At 41.5% G+C, this 15,852-nt stretch overlaps 1 protein-coding gene across 4 annotated transcripts; it reads right to left on the minus strand.

The window, feature by feature from the left end:
- Positions 1-1,758: 1,758 nt before the first annotated feature.
- Positions 1,759-14,413, minus strand: ncoa5 (nuclear receptor coactivator 5). Of its 4 annotated transcripts, none has more exons than XM_064967563.1 (11): positions 14,286-14,413; positions 10,118-10,406; positions 9,602-9,709; positions 7,822-7,888; positions 5,996-6,268; positions 5,799-5,902; positions 5,183-5,312; positions 4,717-4,919; positions 3,470-3,674; positions 3,074-3,159; positions 1,759-2,935 (listed from the first exon to the last, which is right to left on the minus strand). In XM_064967563.1, the coding sequence occupies exons 2-11, from the start codon at positions 10,287-10,289 to the stop codon at positions 2,214-2,216; spliced, it is 2,070 nt and encodes a 689-aa protein (XP_064823635.1). In that variant the 5' UTR covers positions 10,290-10,406; positions 14,286-14,413; the 3' UTR covers positions 1,759-2,213. The 4 variants fall into 4 exon arrangements, with proteins under 4 accessions (XP_064823635.1, XP_064823634.1, XP_064823636.1 ...); XM_064967562.1 differs by having other exon boundaries at positions 5,793-5,902; XM_064967564.1 differs by lacking the exons at positions 9,602-9,709; positions 10,118-10,406 and having other exon boundaries at positions 5,793-5,902.
- Between the last annotated feature and the right edge of the window lie 1,439 nt (positions 14,414-15,852).

Raw genomic sequence — 15,852 nt, forward strand, 5'->3', positions numbered from 1 at the left:
GATTCTCCATCCTCGAATGGATATTAAGGGCTCCAAAATATATCTGCTCCTGTGTTAAAGAGGTTGTCCTTTCGAGGGGACACACGGGACACAAAAAACACAAATTGGGAGTGTAGTGCCTCACCATAACCGTGGTTTTAGTCAACAAGACTGAACTGTGATCCCGCCACAACCTCAGTCTGTCACCTATTTATCCCGAACCAAACGTGTTTATACACTTCAAATTGGTGATTATTGTGTACATGCTGTGCAAGCAGAGCCCCACTCCAGGTCTGTTGTGTAACTCAATGCATGCACATTATCCTGAACAAGGTGTAGTACTGAATATATTGAAGTGTTTGTGGTATACTGTGTTCTGTTCATATTGTTTTAGTTAGATCGAGCCCTTTCTTTAGACTGAATGGATAACAGTTGTTTGCATCTAAGATAAATGAATATATCAGTACCAGGATTCTATTTTTATTCACTTTGTTGAAGAGGTCCCTCCACATCTTATATCAATTGTTTCATATATATGATATATATCTGCAGATAAACAGATTTCCAAAGTATATTTCAGTTAACACTTGTGAAATTATGTACCACTGAATTAAATGTAAACTCAGATTAGATGACAAATCGCCTTGATTCCCGAGGTGTTTCAGAAATTGGCAGCTACCCCCCTCCCCTCCCCCCCAAAAATGAAATTCACCATGATTTCATAAACAAAATATTTTCAGATTTTGTCAAAACAAACACTTGTATTTGTCCAAATTCAAAAAAAAAAAATATTTTACCTTTATTTTACTAGGCAAGTCAGTTAAGAACAAATTCTTATTTTCAATGACAGCCTAGGAACATTGGGTTAACTGCCTGTTCGGGGGCAGAACGACAGATTTGTACCTTGTCAGCTCGGGATTTGAACATGCAACCTTCCGGTTACTAGGCCAACGCTCTAACCACTAGGCTACCCTGCCGCCCCATCCAATGAGCCATGACCAGCATTCCTCTGGCTTTCTGACCCATAAGCTTCTGCTATGGTGTCAATATTAGCATGAATGTCCCTTTGAAGCAAATTACAAAACAATTCCACCAATTCAGATCAACAGAAAAGCATTAAAAGATATTTTTGGTTTGTCGTCAATTCCTGTTGTGCAAGAAACTTTGCATAAATGTTTGGAAAAGGAATGGATGTAGATAAAGAATATATACACATACAATTTAAATCACAAAGTGAACCTGTTTTTCCCTCTCAAAACCTTAAGACCTCTTCCTTGGTACTGTACAAGTATTCTGCTGGCGCAGTAGTTCCTGTGTTTCCAGTTCTGTGGGTGTGGTGTGGGGGGGTCTTGGGTAAGGGGAGTTCTGTGCATAAGCCCAAAAGTTAGTGTCAGTGTTAATTTTGTGTCAGTGTTAAATATTTTAAATAAAAACTATTCTCTATTGTGTTTCATGGTATATTAAGAAAAAAGTTCTCTATAGCTTCTGGCGATACCTGTTCCATTTTATAGATTTGTCAGCACAAAATGCAATAAACCAATATCATTTTATTACAGCCTTGTTTGAGTCATTGGAATAATGATCTTTGGCCGGGTTTCAATTCGATCTCGGGTTTTAAAAGGGAACGTTCCCGCATTCAGAGATTCCATTCGCGCTGCATGTCAGCTCACTCGGAAATTGCCTTTAAAAAGCGGTATAAAGCATACAACACGCGATCTGATTGAATCCCGGCCTTGATGTTTGAAACTACTCAAGGGGTAACGCAATAACCACACAATGTCACATTCAAAAATTGTTTATTTCAGGATCACTGCTAGTACAATCACACAGGAAGTTGTATAAAAGTTTTGCTGTGTAGAACTGGCCCACACCGTAACCAGATCTAGCCATCAAACATTGTGGTGAGCAGAGAACAACAAGTTCAGCACAATCCTGAATATCTTCGGACATGCAATTAACTTTTTACAACAAATCACACTAACCAGAAAATGGAGACTGGTTACAACCGAAAATGTCTGACTTTCAAATAGTCTTACCAAATAACCGAGGTCTGTCATTACAATACCTAGGGTAAAAAAAGGGTCCTCTAAAAGCATTTACAAATGCACAAAAAAACACACAAAAAACAGAAAATATCAGTCTACATCTACACATTTCAACTGTGGTAAATTAATTTAACAAAAGCTGCTTTGCAGACTCGGGGGTTGGGTGTGGTCACATTATGAGGGGAATCATCAGTAATGGCGAGGGTACATTGCCATGGGCGGAGGCTGACCCATGCCTTGGCCCATGCCCTGGCCCATGCCCTGACCCATGCCCTGGCCCATGCCCTGACCCATGCCCTGGCCCATGCCCTGGCCCATGCCATGACTTGGTCTGGGGGATGCCGAATTCCCAGCATTTACCAAGTGGTTGAGAGAGGGTCCGCTTTGAATGAGCGTGTCCAGGGCTTTCTGGACGCTGGGGTTGTCGAAGTTGATGCCCGCTCCCCCTGAGACAGGAGGTCTCTGCCCCCCCTGAGGGGCAGCCATGCGGCCTGTGGGCGACCCATAGCCTTGGTGGATACCGAGGGGCACCGGGCCCGGGCGCATGGGGGGCCGGGCACCCATCATGTTGGGGACTTGGGAAGGTGTGGTGGCCATTTTGGGGACAGGAGAGGCTGAGGACATGGGGAGGCCTGTGGACTGGATGCCCATGGTGGAGCCGTAAGACTGGGGGACCATGGCGGGGCTGGCAGCGGAGGCCGATGCCCCGGCACCACTGTTGAACAGGCTGAGGATCTTAGCCTGCAGCTCCTGCTGGTTGTTGGAGGTGGCGTTGGGGGCCGGCGGCATGCTCATGTGGGTGGAGTGGGCACTGTGTGGGGGTGGTGCGTGACCGGGATGGACTGCAGGGGGCATCGTCTGGGCCTGGAGAGTAGGCTCGTGGGTGGCTGCGGTCGCCGGGGGATGCGCTGCTGCAGAGGAAGAAAACAGTCAGTGTTCTTCTGTTATGAGTTAAATTCTGTCAACTACAGAAAATGGGGCAAAACCCAGCATTGGTTTAGGGGACCTCTTTCAAGCCCAACTTGAGGGCAAAGTTGAGAAAGCCTTACCTGCAAGTGGGTCGGCTCTTACGATGCGCTCCCTCTTGACCCTCAAATATTCTATAAGACTATCCAGCTCCTCTGGAGTCAGGAACCTAGGCCGTCGAAGACAGAAGACACACTTCATGTCAGACACATGAACAGCTACAAAGCCCACTGTGACACACAATCCCAACTGCACCATTCCGAGCCCCTCTCCTCATACCGGTTTGGGTGGGAATTTACAAAGAGCATTGTCATGTGTAACATCAGCACAATGATAAGCAATGAGACAGTCTACAGGAGAGATGAAGGGAGACCAGTGGGAGAACACAAGACGGATTAAAGTGAAATGGAAAGAGAACAGGCTGTTAAGACAGTATAATATACAGTATTGAAATAAGGAGTGTTAGCAGAATGACTGACCTGCCCTCAGACAGCAGAGTGATGGCAGGAAGCAGGGTGACCGGGTGGCCCTCCCTCTCATGCTCCCTCATCAGCACGTCGTCAGCCATCTTGGCAGCCTTCTGAGCGATCTCCTCACGCTCCTTCTCACGATGTTCCACCTTGAAGGAGTCATAGTTGTGGCCCACCAGGACCATGGCATCCTCCATGGGCATGTTGCGATGCTCTAGGAGTTTACATTTTTTTTTTGAAGGCAAAGAAAATAAATGAGTAATTTAAAATGTAGGATACAGGCCTAAGACATGGCAGGGCTGAGACTACTACGAAGTGTAAAGTAATTGTTAGATCAGCCTTCGCTCAGAGTTTGCATGGACTTCATGTTAATACTGTCAAAGAATTTTGGGCTCTTGGTTATTAAATACTTCATTGGCGCAATTGGGGTACTGAAATCGTCCACATTTCTTTCAAGTTACATCTGGGCACGTTTTTAAGAGTACGAGTCATTCATCGCTAGCTATTTTACCTTCCTGTGAAGTGACTAATAACAGCCCATGGTAACAAACATGAGTCTGATCAGCAAGTGGTTGTCTGCATGAGCATTTTGACAGGCTTCCTCCTTTTGCTCAATTGTCCTTCACGGCAAAAGTTTATTGGACATCACAGTAACTGTGTGGGATTTGACAAAAGGTCAATTGATTCAGATGATAAAAGCAGCTTGTAACGTCTTTGTGATTACAGGCAATTTCACAAGGTGTGTGTGTGTGTGTATACATGTGTACGTGTGTATGTGTATGTGTGTATGTGTGTACATACACACATGTGTATATACACACATACACATACACACATACACACATACACACATACACACATACACACATACACACATACACACATACACACATACACACATACACACATACACACACACACACACACACATAGATAGATAGGACAAAAGACCAAAACAACCATACTGTTGCCCCTGTTCTTTCAAAAGAACACTTACCTACGACACATTAGAAAAAACAACCCCTTGGTTTCGGCTTTAACTTAATTACTGCCTCAACACTCGGAAATCAGGTAGGTACATAAGTTTGAACAAGTGTCAAGAAGAACACATCTTAAACAAGTACATTTTACACCCCTTCAAAAGCTCAAGTTGACCACTGAACAAAAAATGTCCACCTGTCATTACACCCCAAAAGCAGGATTAAGACGCTGCACTGATTCCAGTCAGTCCCGGCAGCAGAACCCAGAAGTCTTACCTTGGGGTGTGCCGAAGAGGATGTTGACTGTGCAGGAGCGGTGCACCTGGTGCTGCTGAGTGATGATTATGGCGAAAGGGGTGCGCGCCCGGCCCACGTCCTCCAGCGCCTGGGTCAGGGACACCTCCGTGTTGAGGAAGATGAGGTCCACCACCATACCCAGGTCACGCACCTTCCGCCCCACTGTTTCCGCATACTCCCTACTGCAAGGACAAAGTGGATGCTACAGGAAACACGCCACATGCTTATCCTCTCATGTTTACAATAAGAAGGCTACAATCAATTTGCGAAGAAGATTACTATGGATGGTCTTGTGTGACAATTAGGCTGTATGCCAGGGGTACATAACTAATTTGTCAAAGGGGCTGGTGTCAGATAGACAACCACATTAAAAATTGGCATCAAATACAGACTCAATTCACATTTAATCTGTGTGGTAATATGGAGGATTTAATCATGGACTTACTTTTGTGCCTTGTTGACAACAATGACCGAGCAGTCAACTGGACGCTCCCGGTCATACTGTCTCTGGACCTCCTCATAGTACTGACGGTAGAGCTCGTTACGCCGCCGCTCCTCTACCCGCACACGGTCATCTGAAAAAGACCGGTCTTTACATTCTTTTACCACTGACAGTTCAATTTGTTTACAAGTTAAAGGTATAGTTCAATCAGAAAGTATCTAGTATTTATTTCATTTCAATTGTCTGCTGTTAAAAAGAAAGTTTGAGGCTTTAGGAGAAAAGCAGTTTTCTACTTACCCAGTCAGGTGAACTCATGGATACCACTTATGGAGCGAGATGATGAAATCAGCTATCTGATCCCATTGACTTCCAGTGATTGTTAGCAATCACTCCAGAAACTACATTCAACTTACTTCGATCTGCATGCAGACACAAGTGGTATGCATCAGTTCATCTGACTCCGGGTAAGTTAGAAAACGGGCTTAAATTGCCCAAATTGCAAACTATCCCTTTAATGCCATAAAAGTGTGCCAGTCAGCAGTCAAGATGGAACACTTAGTACTGAGCAAAAACTGAGGCCGTTTGTACGCGTTTAAGAGTATTGCATTACTACCTTTACCTTCAGGTTCTCGTCGGCCGTTCCATGGATCCCTGTACGGGTCCTCCTTCTTGCGGTGGTGCTCATCTGCGCCACCACGGTAATATCGATCATAACCCTCCTCTCTGTAATACACAAGTGACCAATCGTTGGTTAAAAGTTGTTTGGAATAGGGCAGAGAATGTTCCTTCAGGGTGGTTCTTTGCCAGACCGGTCACCTGAATGTGGGGTCTCTAGGGTCTCCGCGAGGTTCACCACGAGGGTCTCCGCGTGGTTCACCCCTGAGATCCTTTTCCCTGCCCTCGGATGTGCGGTAGCGGTCAAAGTTGGGGTCTCGTGGTTCGTGATGGTCACGAGGGTGCCGAGGCTCACGGCCAGGCTCTCGTGAGTGCTCTCGGCTGCCCCGGTGCGCACGAGAGTCGCGCCCGTGCATAGGAGAGCGAGAGCGAGGACGGGGCTCCCTGCCTTCTCCATAACCTCCATATGGATCCCTGGAAGAACAAACAAAGCCTTAGTGAAAAATGTTGGATTGGGTTACTTTAACATAAGTTTGGTTTTAATGTTAACATTAGAATCAAATTAAATTTGTTAATTATTTAGAATGCACACAATAAAGCAGTGAAGGTGCTCCTCTCAAGGACTCCACGAATTAACGCATAATTTCCCCTTGACATTGGAGCAAGTGTGATTCCACGACGGGGGAAAAAATGTGAACCCCCCCACCTAACATTTATCACAATGACCTGATGGCCGGTGATGTTCAAATGCTAACAATTCCAAGTCACAGCAGAAACGTCTTTCCACTGAAATTGTCCTTCCCATTAACATAAGTCTTTGTGAAAACTTCCAGGGAGTTCAAAATAATATTTAACGCAATGAAAACCTTAAATATTTTTTTTTAAATACCTGACATCGGGTTTGGTCGATATTGAGAAGTGATATATCACATTAAAACGTACACATGCTCCATATTAAAAAGTGTTTTCGATTAAAGGTCCTGTTTTCGGAGGTAAAAAAATAAAATTTATAGAAATGCATTAATACTCGAGTATCAAGCAATCTCAAGAGTTCCTACCAAGCAAATCGGAAATGAAATCATCGTACGCAAAACACAACAGGAAACACTTGAGACAAAATAATTACCACACATTAAAATTCTTTATTGTCTATACAGATTTGTTAGCTGACAACTGGCACCTACTTTCAAATGTTTTTGAAAACGGGCTAACTAGATTGAAAATAAAAGACTTGTACTAAAAACAGAATACAACTGATCACAGAAATATTTTGATATTGTCAATGTCGATATTGCGCATCAAAGTCAACCATTTTCCAATTATGAACATTGATTAACTAGGCAGAAGCAGACATGACATCTAAATCAGTCTCCCCAGGCGTTGCCAGAATCGTCCCACGGCGAAATTACATGGTGGTTGGCGGCAGTAATAGTCTAGAAAGACATGTATCTGTTGGCCATTTTTAAGCAGAGTTTTAAAAAGCCAAAATCTTTGTGCTCAAAACATAATTCAGGTTGTCAAAGTATTGAGACCGATTGTTTCCCGTCGCAAACAATAATCAATATTTAAGTTTACTTTATTGCCATTCTGCTGCCAACGTAGCCGAGCCGATCACAAGGGTGAGGCATGGCGTAGCATTTGTTCAACCGTCCGGTGAAGCAAGATGGCGCCGCACGTACCGGCGATATTTTATGCTGAAGAGTTTAAAATTATTATTAAATGAACGGGACGCCGTTTTTATTGTTTTGTCTAGTTAAATATGGCCTAATCAGAACAGGGAAATTGTGAAAACAGACATCTTTAGAAGACAAAGGACACAGAACTAAATTCAGAATGTTGTTTTATTTCATGATTTTCTTTGTGTGTGTGTGTGACGTGAAATATGTTACCGCTAACTGAATACAACGCTGAGAAACTTAACGAGCTGTTTTTGTCAATGTGCTTCGGGGCAAATGACATGAGAAACATATTTTACCAGAGCAGCTGAAACGTTGGTACTTCTTCATAACCCATTAGCGTTACTTTACCTTCTTGGAGGGCTCGGCCGGGATTGAGCTTTATTCTGTCGTTGTCGCTCCGCTGCCATATTTATAGCTGAAAATAAACCAATCAAAAACGTTCAACATGACATTTACAGATATTAACTCAATGAAGCGAAAGGTTTTAAGTGCCATGAAATGTAACCCCGCCGCTCACTTTCCCGATCCATAAATTGAGTTCCAGATTTCCAAGCATGAAAATCCAAATTGATTGTTAAAAAAAAAAAAATAAATCTAATTGGACGAGAGGGCGAAAATGTTCCAGGTTCCAAGTTGTCTTTACATGGCTTCCCTTGTTACATTGCATGAAAGGTTTGATGGGTATTTTTTGAAGAGAGGATGCTTTCCATTTTAGTTGAGAACGAGAGAATCATCTGGGATGCTTTGACTCAGCTACTAAAATAAAATCAAGTTGAGATGAAGCGGTCAAGGGAAAATCTAACTTATGTCAACGAGAACATTAACACTACACTGATGACACAAAGCCAAACACGTTAATCTTCCACTTGTGTTTGCGTTCTGAAGTCTGTTCAAATTCGCAATATTTCTTCCAACTGTTCAAAGACAATTAAGTGTATCCTTCGGGAGTCAAAAGACATTGTAACAATTTCAAGTTTTAAATCATTTATTTTGTTTAAATGTCATTGCAAATGCGGAGCTAAAATGTAATGTATACAACAAAACTGTTCTTGGCTAAAGCGCAAAGGATGGAGCAGACTAATTATTATTTTTTCATTACATTGTATATTGCCCCACTTGCTAAACATTCATAGTTATTCACAATACTACAGTTTTATAACTTAAGTAAAGCTGCTAAATCGTTGTCTGGGGATTCTGCTGGGAATACATTGAGCAATTTAAAATCCTAATATCTAAAAATAAGCCATTGAATGTTATTACAGCGATTAAATCTTGACCTAACACTTTCAGGAGAGGATACATACTATGTGGTGGAAGACACCACACCGCACAATAGGCCTACAGTTTAACTACGTTTAATCTCTTGTGGAGAGACTACGTAAACATCAATGCTACTGTAGATTTATCATGATACAACGGGATGCATGACATATCAAACAGGCATTAGTTCTGGTGCCTTGGTCAAATCATGATTTTGTAGGTGTTAGCATCTTTAACATTTCATAAGGGGATGGGGCATTTGGCCCATAGACTTGCGAAGAGGGTGGAGCTCATCGTTACAGTTACAATCTCTTCGCTGAAGCACATACGGACCCAGAATATACAAATCAAGCATCTGACCAATTTCGCAAGACTTCAGCTATGGGTTAACTGAGATGACTGTAATATTAAACTGATATATGCTATGTGATTTCAAAGAAATGGGAAAACCCCTTATTATAGCAAATATTGACAGTGCTGGAAAAACAGAAAAGCATTAAATTGGAGAACTTGGTAGGCTGTTGGCTCTTACTGTGCGAGTCTTCGTAGCTGACCAGGTCATCCGCTCATCATGCATTTCTATGGGCTTGTGGAGTATTTTGGGGGGGAATTTGAACACATTACATGTCACACTGCACGAGCAATGGCAGGAAAAACATCCAAGGGTCCTAGTGTTGTTGGGAGCACGTAGGAGCAGTTAAGACATTGTCCTCGCCGCCGGCCTTAAGATTTCACTCTGATCTTATCAAATGATCTGGGATGAGTTAATCATTCTAATATCGTACAGCGTATTCTCGGCATTACAGTGACAGGAACACCATGACAAAATTGCTCCCCTTCAGTCACATCTAATACAGTGAACTCTTACCTATTTTATAACCTTTATAAGGGCGACCATTTTGTCCCGCCTTTGCAGCCTCTGCATCCTCAACACGTTCAAACTGCACAAATCCGTACCCTTGGAACATGGACAAGGCTGGAAAAAGGAACATTTTTGTTGTTTTGATTTCATATAAAAATAAACAAGGGCCAGGTTTAAAACTATGATTTACTCTCTAAGGGTAGTTTAAGTGATATTATAAAAAAGTTATGCAATGAAATATAAAAGTGTACAATGTTCAGAATTTGGTTAAAAGTTACAAAACTTTATCCCAAAATGTTGTGATTCTACATTTGAATTGAATTGATCACAGCTTAATCCTGGGCAAGTTTAATATTAGGCTACTGCATTGTAGCCAAAAACAATACATGTAAATTAGGCTAGATAAGAGTTACATAAAAAAAAAATTTTTTAAATGACTCCTTAAATTCAATAAGACGAATGATGCTCAAAAATTGAGGATGAAATGTGTATTCCTTCCTAGTAGGTAGCCTAAGTACTAACCATGAATCTTCCCGTAGGGACTGAACAGTTCCTCCATGTCCTTCCTGTCCATCAGTGATGTCGGTAAATTCCCCACAAAAATCCTCCTCTCCATATCGCGGGGATTTTGGCTGTTGGTGCATGAGCGAACAGGGCCAGACGGCGATCCACTGCGGCTTCTTCTGTGAGACATGGCGCTACTCGGCTAGATCCCAAGCTTAGCGATTCTTTTCTTTGGCGTAATTTTTTTTGGGGTACTGTTCAATTTCCTTTTTTTTTGCGCGTGTGTTCAAAAGTTGTTTCCAAGGTCCTAAAAATGTCAGCGTGGTAAAGAAAAAGAGAAGAGAAATCCCATGGATGAAATGATTCAGCACAGCAGAGCCCCAAATAGTTACGCCTAGGTTGCACTCTAAGGAAGAAAAAACAAATTCCTACGAAATTCAACAAAATTAGGACATGACAGTCATTCAATGCCCTCTTTGCTGCGTTTGGTTATTATTATGATCACAACTGTTACTTTGAGAAGCTCTGATGATAAACTGTTGAATAAATGAAGGGTGAATCATATTTTAGGTTAGTCTTCTTTGAATGCAAAGAAGTTGCCAGTCTTTCAGAATGATTATTCGGATAATTAAGTGTAAGTTCTGTATATCCGCTGAGAGACATTCATCCATTTGAAATACAATGACAACAGGCTGTAAATCAAAACAGCCAATTCCTTTACAGAGATGTTTAGGCAGACAAGGCCGTCTGTAGTCCGTTTTTTTGTTCTTAGGTATGAAATGTCACCGTCTACAAATGTTTTATTAAGATTCATAACAGGCAATATGTTATAGCTAGGCCATAGCATCAACAATAACAAATTCCCTACAGGGATTTAAAAGCGTAGGCCTAGACTGGAGGGAGTTTCCACCAGATTGGGGGTTTGACACAGGTAGGAAAGGTTACTGTAAAGTGTTTTCTGGCATTGTTAAAAGGGCTAAAAACTAGGGCTTGTACACATTTTGTATGCAATGTGTGTGTTGGCAAGTCATGATTGGGCTGTTAGCATCTTTCAGTCCTAGCAACCCTAGGTCACACCTGTACTCTTATTCCTCCAGAACAACTGGTTTATATTTCAGCCAAATAATTCCCTGTATTGCTTTCATGTAGGCCACCTCATTTACATCTACTTGTCCTTCTTTACTGCTACTGTTTATTACACAGACATTGGGTGGTATTATTAGTTACAATTTGCCAATATACTTACAGGTCAGAGTGAAAGTACACACATACGATGTGTAACGGCAGACAGTGAATATACCTTCCTCTAGGCGTAGCCATCTGGCTTAATGCATATGCCTTCTAGCTAGATAAATAACGTTTGTTAGCAGGCAAATTAATTTCTAAACTTCAACCATCCTTAGTGTCATATGACATCATTGCTTGCTAGCTAGCTAACAAAATGGTAAACCATTTACATTGGCAAATTGCTGCTGGCAAAAAACGCTGGTGCAATTACACACTTGGCGTTGCAAAAATACATAACATTTAAAACTTATTCTGCCTGTGGTCGGTCCTTTTAAAGGGGAGGGGGGTTAGACAAAATAGGTAAAGGAATGTATTATTCAACAGACTCAAATGTGGCCCACTTCCACTCTGCTTACCTCATGTCAAAATAAAAGGAATAACTTGGGGGACCAAGTTGAAATGTAATTGTATTTAACCTCTGGCATCCCGTGGACTGCTCATTTTTTGCAGGCCAACCTTAGTGTGTAAATACACCAGCATTTCTAAAAGCAGCTATTGGAGCTCGCCAGCTTGTAGTCCTTAAAACCCGAAATTAGTTACCTCTGGTTCAGTCAGGCATTCCTATGGGCGAAATGAATGTTGTTTTGGCATAAACGCCAAAAATAAGGTCAGAGGTTAAAACAGGCTTAGGAGATCTACATTTTGTTCTATGAGAATCATTCTGTTACCATGACGTTTATTACATATATGCATCAAAATAGGGCCAGGCATTTTTTTACCATATACACCGGTATTGATGAACAGACCGGTTTGCATTTTTTACTTTAACTTCTATAGCGGTATTTCAATGTTTGGTTTGTTAAATGTGATAAGCCACTCCGTTTATAGTTTACGCCACTCATTTACATTTAAGTCATTTAGCAGACGCTCTTATCCTCGAGTCATCTCTCTTCTTCGCTCACCAAGTCTCGCCCCGTCACTCAAGGAGCGCAGTTGTTGCTCGACAACAAGATAATTTGCCGACATTCACTCTTCAGTCTGCATGGTCAATGAAGAAGATGCATCAATATGTTGATGACAATGAAACTACATTCCACTTTGCTTCGTAATATAAATCCACAAGCGTAATATAATTACACAAACGAATAGTGTATCTTACTGTCTGCAAACTGCTAGTTTATTTTTTCTTTGCAAGTTGTGGCTAAAATAAATTGTGTTTGCCGCTAATGCTAACATAGCTAGCTAAGACAGCCCGATACCAGTTATTGTGTAATCCTAAATCAGCATGTTTGTGAAACAGTAACTTCTAAATCAGAGGGGTATAGGCAAAGCATAAATGTTAGCTACATGAAGTAAGAGAAAACATTTAATGTAGCCAAAGATTATAGGGTCCCACTCCCATGGGAAATACTGACCAACACTTTTGTTCCTACCCTGTCACAATAACGACTCCATAGACATCCTTTTAGTATTCTGTTCCTAATTCTATCATCAAAACCACCCTGGCTTTCTAATTCATTGTCATGGAAAACATTGCATTCAAAGTGCCCACAAGTATATGTAAAATGAGAATAATCATTCTATTTCCATGAATACAACAGTACACCCAAGTGTTTTGATCTAAACTGCAAGCCAAAAAGCAATATTTGTTTAAAGAGAAAGCCTAGACCTTTTTGCCAATATCATGTAGCCCTATATGGCAGTGTGGAAATTATAAACTTTTGGTTGAAGTTTGATTGAAAAGTACAAAGAATCAGAATGGAGAAAGCCACCATGAAATTGCTTAGAATGTAAAGTATGTGTTGCTACCAATGATTTATATAAATCCTGGATTGCTGATCCATAATGGCACTCTTTAGAAAAGCAGCCGCCCGTAGTAATGCATGGAAGTGTACAGTATTTTATTTAAAATGTGTAAAGGACAAAAGTATGTTGTTTTAGTGGGGACAGTTACATTAGTACCATCAAAAAATATTTACTCGAAGGAAATGTTTCATGTTTAGGTCACATTTAAAAGTATGCATTAATGCGGTCCAATAGAATAAAACGTGGCAAACAAAAATGGGACATTAGAATATACATTTCTAAAGCTTACAAAATATGTTTTGCAACGGTGGTAGAGCGCCAAGATGGATGCGCGGTGGCTTCCTAACAACTCCCCGTCATCCATCTAGTGTGTGTGTGTGTGTGTGTGTGTGTATATATATATATATATATATAATAAAAATAAATAATTGGTTGCCCCCCTACGGTCATGCACAACTCAAAGCAAATTATAAAACTGATTCAAAAACATACAATACGGAAAACATCGTGATATATTTGGGCCGCTCAGCTCATCAAAATTCACAACGTTAAATGATAACATTATATTCATGATAAAATCGTAAGACATTTTATTAAGCCTGTGTTTATCCAAAAACCATCCAAAACCCACTTAGCTTTCAACGAACGAGCCATGGCGGAGTTAGCGCTTACAAAAAGACGCCATTACTATTGCTCTCTGTTGGCGGGAGGCTACAGCAAGCTCGTCGTCATGCCCTGTCTGGCTGATGCTGGATAACCACAGCAAACTTTATAAAACGTTAGCGATCCAACGATACTGTATCTAATAACGAGACTTAATGAAATCACTGAAACCAAAGCAGGTTTCGCTAACTCATTAGCTAAAGTAGTAATGTTAACTAGTTCCGCGTTAACTACCCTAGCTCGACTTAACGTTAGCTAGCATTACTTTACAGCGCTAGAATGAATGACGGCGGGCGTAGGCCTAGCTAGCTACATATCATGGCCCACTACTATCCAAGAAGATGCTAACACGGGGCTAACGATGGTTCTGCGACGGGACGCCATGTTGGCTAGCTTGGTCAGCTTAGGGACCGTGAGATAACGGTAGCTGGCTGTAGCTAGTCACTAACGAACACGGTGTAGTTTATTATAATCAGCATTGTACTCCTACCTTCAACATTAAGGTTTCCAACAACAACAAAAAATCTGCAGTGCTTTTTGATGTCCTCCAGTAAGTTCTTCTGACCACCCGTAACAGCTTCCCCTTCGTCGCCACACAATAATGGCCGTCCGGCTTCTTCTTGTGTGGTTTTTAAAGCAATGGTATCGGGCCTCGGGTTTGTGTTATGTCAACACTGCCATCTGCTGTATAGGAGGGCTTGTTGCAAGGTCAATTTATGTTTTAATGCGTTATAATACAATAAACACCTATCTGAATTATTCAGTACTACAATGTTAAACGTCAAAACTCCATTGTTTTATAAGCCGAGGTTGAACTGATGGACAGTGGACCAGCAGCAGTCCGTATGTAACCTGACACAACTGGAGGTGTTGATGATACTTGTGTAGAACAATAAAGAAAACAAGCTTCATTGTCTTCTCCTGAATCACCCCAGGGTGCCGGTGAAGGGCTGGCAGGCCTCCAAAATAGACTAAACATTTGTTCAGGGTTTGGGAGGGCACTGGGTAAGCCATCCTCACATGAAAACTAATAGACATGGCCTATGTCTGCAGGACAGAGTTTATTTCACCACTTGGGGAAATGATATATATTTTTTACATGTTTTTAATTTTATTTATTTATTTCACCTTTATTTAACCAGATAAGCTAGTTGAGAACAAGTTCTCATTTGCAACTGTGACCTGGCCAAGATAAAGCATAGCAGTTTGACACATTCAACAACACAGTTACACATGGGATGAACAAAACATACAGTCAATAATACAGTAGAAAAAAAGAAAACAAAGTCTATATACAGTGAGTGCAAATTAGGTCAAATAAGGGAGTTAAGGCAATAAATAAGCCATGGTGGCGAAGTAATCACATTACATTACATTTAAGTCATTTAGCAGACGCTCTTATCCAGAGCGACTTACAAATTGGTGAATTCACCTTCTGACATCCAGTGGAACAGCCACTTTACAATAGTGCATCTAAATCATTGCAAAAGGGCAATTTTAAACACTGGAATGGTAGATGTGCAAAAGATGGATGTGCAAGTAGAGATACTGTGGTGCAAAAGGAGCAAAATGAATAAATACAGTATGGGGATGAGGTAGATAGATGGGCTGAATACAGATGGGCTATGAACAGATGCAGTGATCTGTGAGCTGCTCTGACAGCTGGTTCTTAAAGCTAGTGAGGGAGATGGGAATCTCCAGCTTCAGTGATTTTTGCAGTTCGTTCCAGTCAGTGCAGAGAACTGGAAGGAAAGGCGACCAAAGGAGGAATTGGCTTTGGGGGTGACCAGTAAGATTTTAGGGCGGGGCTTTACCTAGCAGAGACATGTAGATAACCTGTAGCCAGTGGGTTTGGCGATGAGTATGAAGCGAGGGCCAGCCAACGAGTGTATAGGTCGCAGTGGCACCCATGACCAGCTCGGAAACCAGATTGCATAGCGGAGAAGGTACGACATGATTCAAAATGGTCAGTAATCTGTTTGTTAACTTGGCTTTCGAAGACCTTAGAAAGGCAGGGTAGGATAGATATAGGTCTGTAGCAGTTTGGGTCTAGAGTG

The sequence above is a fragment of the Oncorhynchus masou genome, chromosome 6 (assembly GCF_036934945.1).
Source record: "Oncorhynchus masou masou isolate Uvic2021 chromosome 6, UVic_Omas_1.1, whole genome shotgun sequence".
NCBI lineage: Eukaryota > Metazoa > Chordata > Actinopteri > Salmoniformes > Salmonidae > Oncorhynchus > Oncorhynchus masou.

What these genes read in the sequence shown, in the direction of transcription:
- ncoa5 (XM_064967562.1), bottom strand. Translation starts at nt 10,289, where the DNA reads ATGTCTCACAGAAGAAGCCGCAGTGGATCGCCGTCTGGCCCTGTTCGC. An exon ending in GTTGTCAACAAGGCACAAAA is followed by an intron (nt 4,920 to 5,182) that starts GTAAGTCCATGA and finishes TTGTCCTTGCAG; the next exon opens with TAGGGAGTATGCGGAAACAG. An exon ending in ACTCTGCTGTCTGAGGGCAG is followed by an intron (nt 3,160 to 3,469) that starts GTCAGTCATTCT and finishes TCGACGGCCTAG; the next exon opens with GTTCCTGACTCCAGAGGAGC.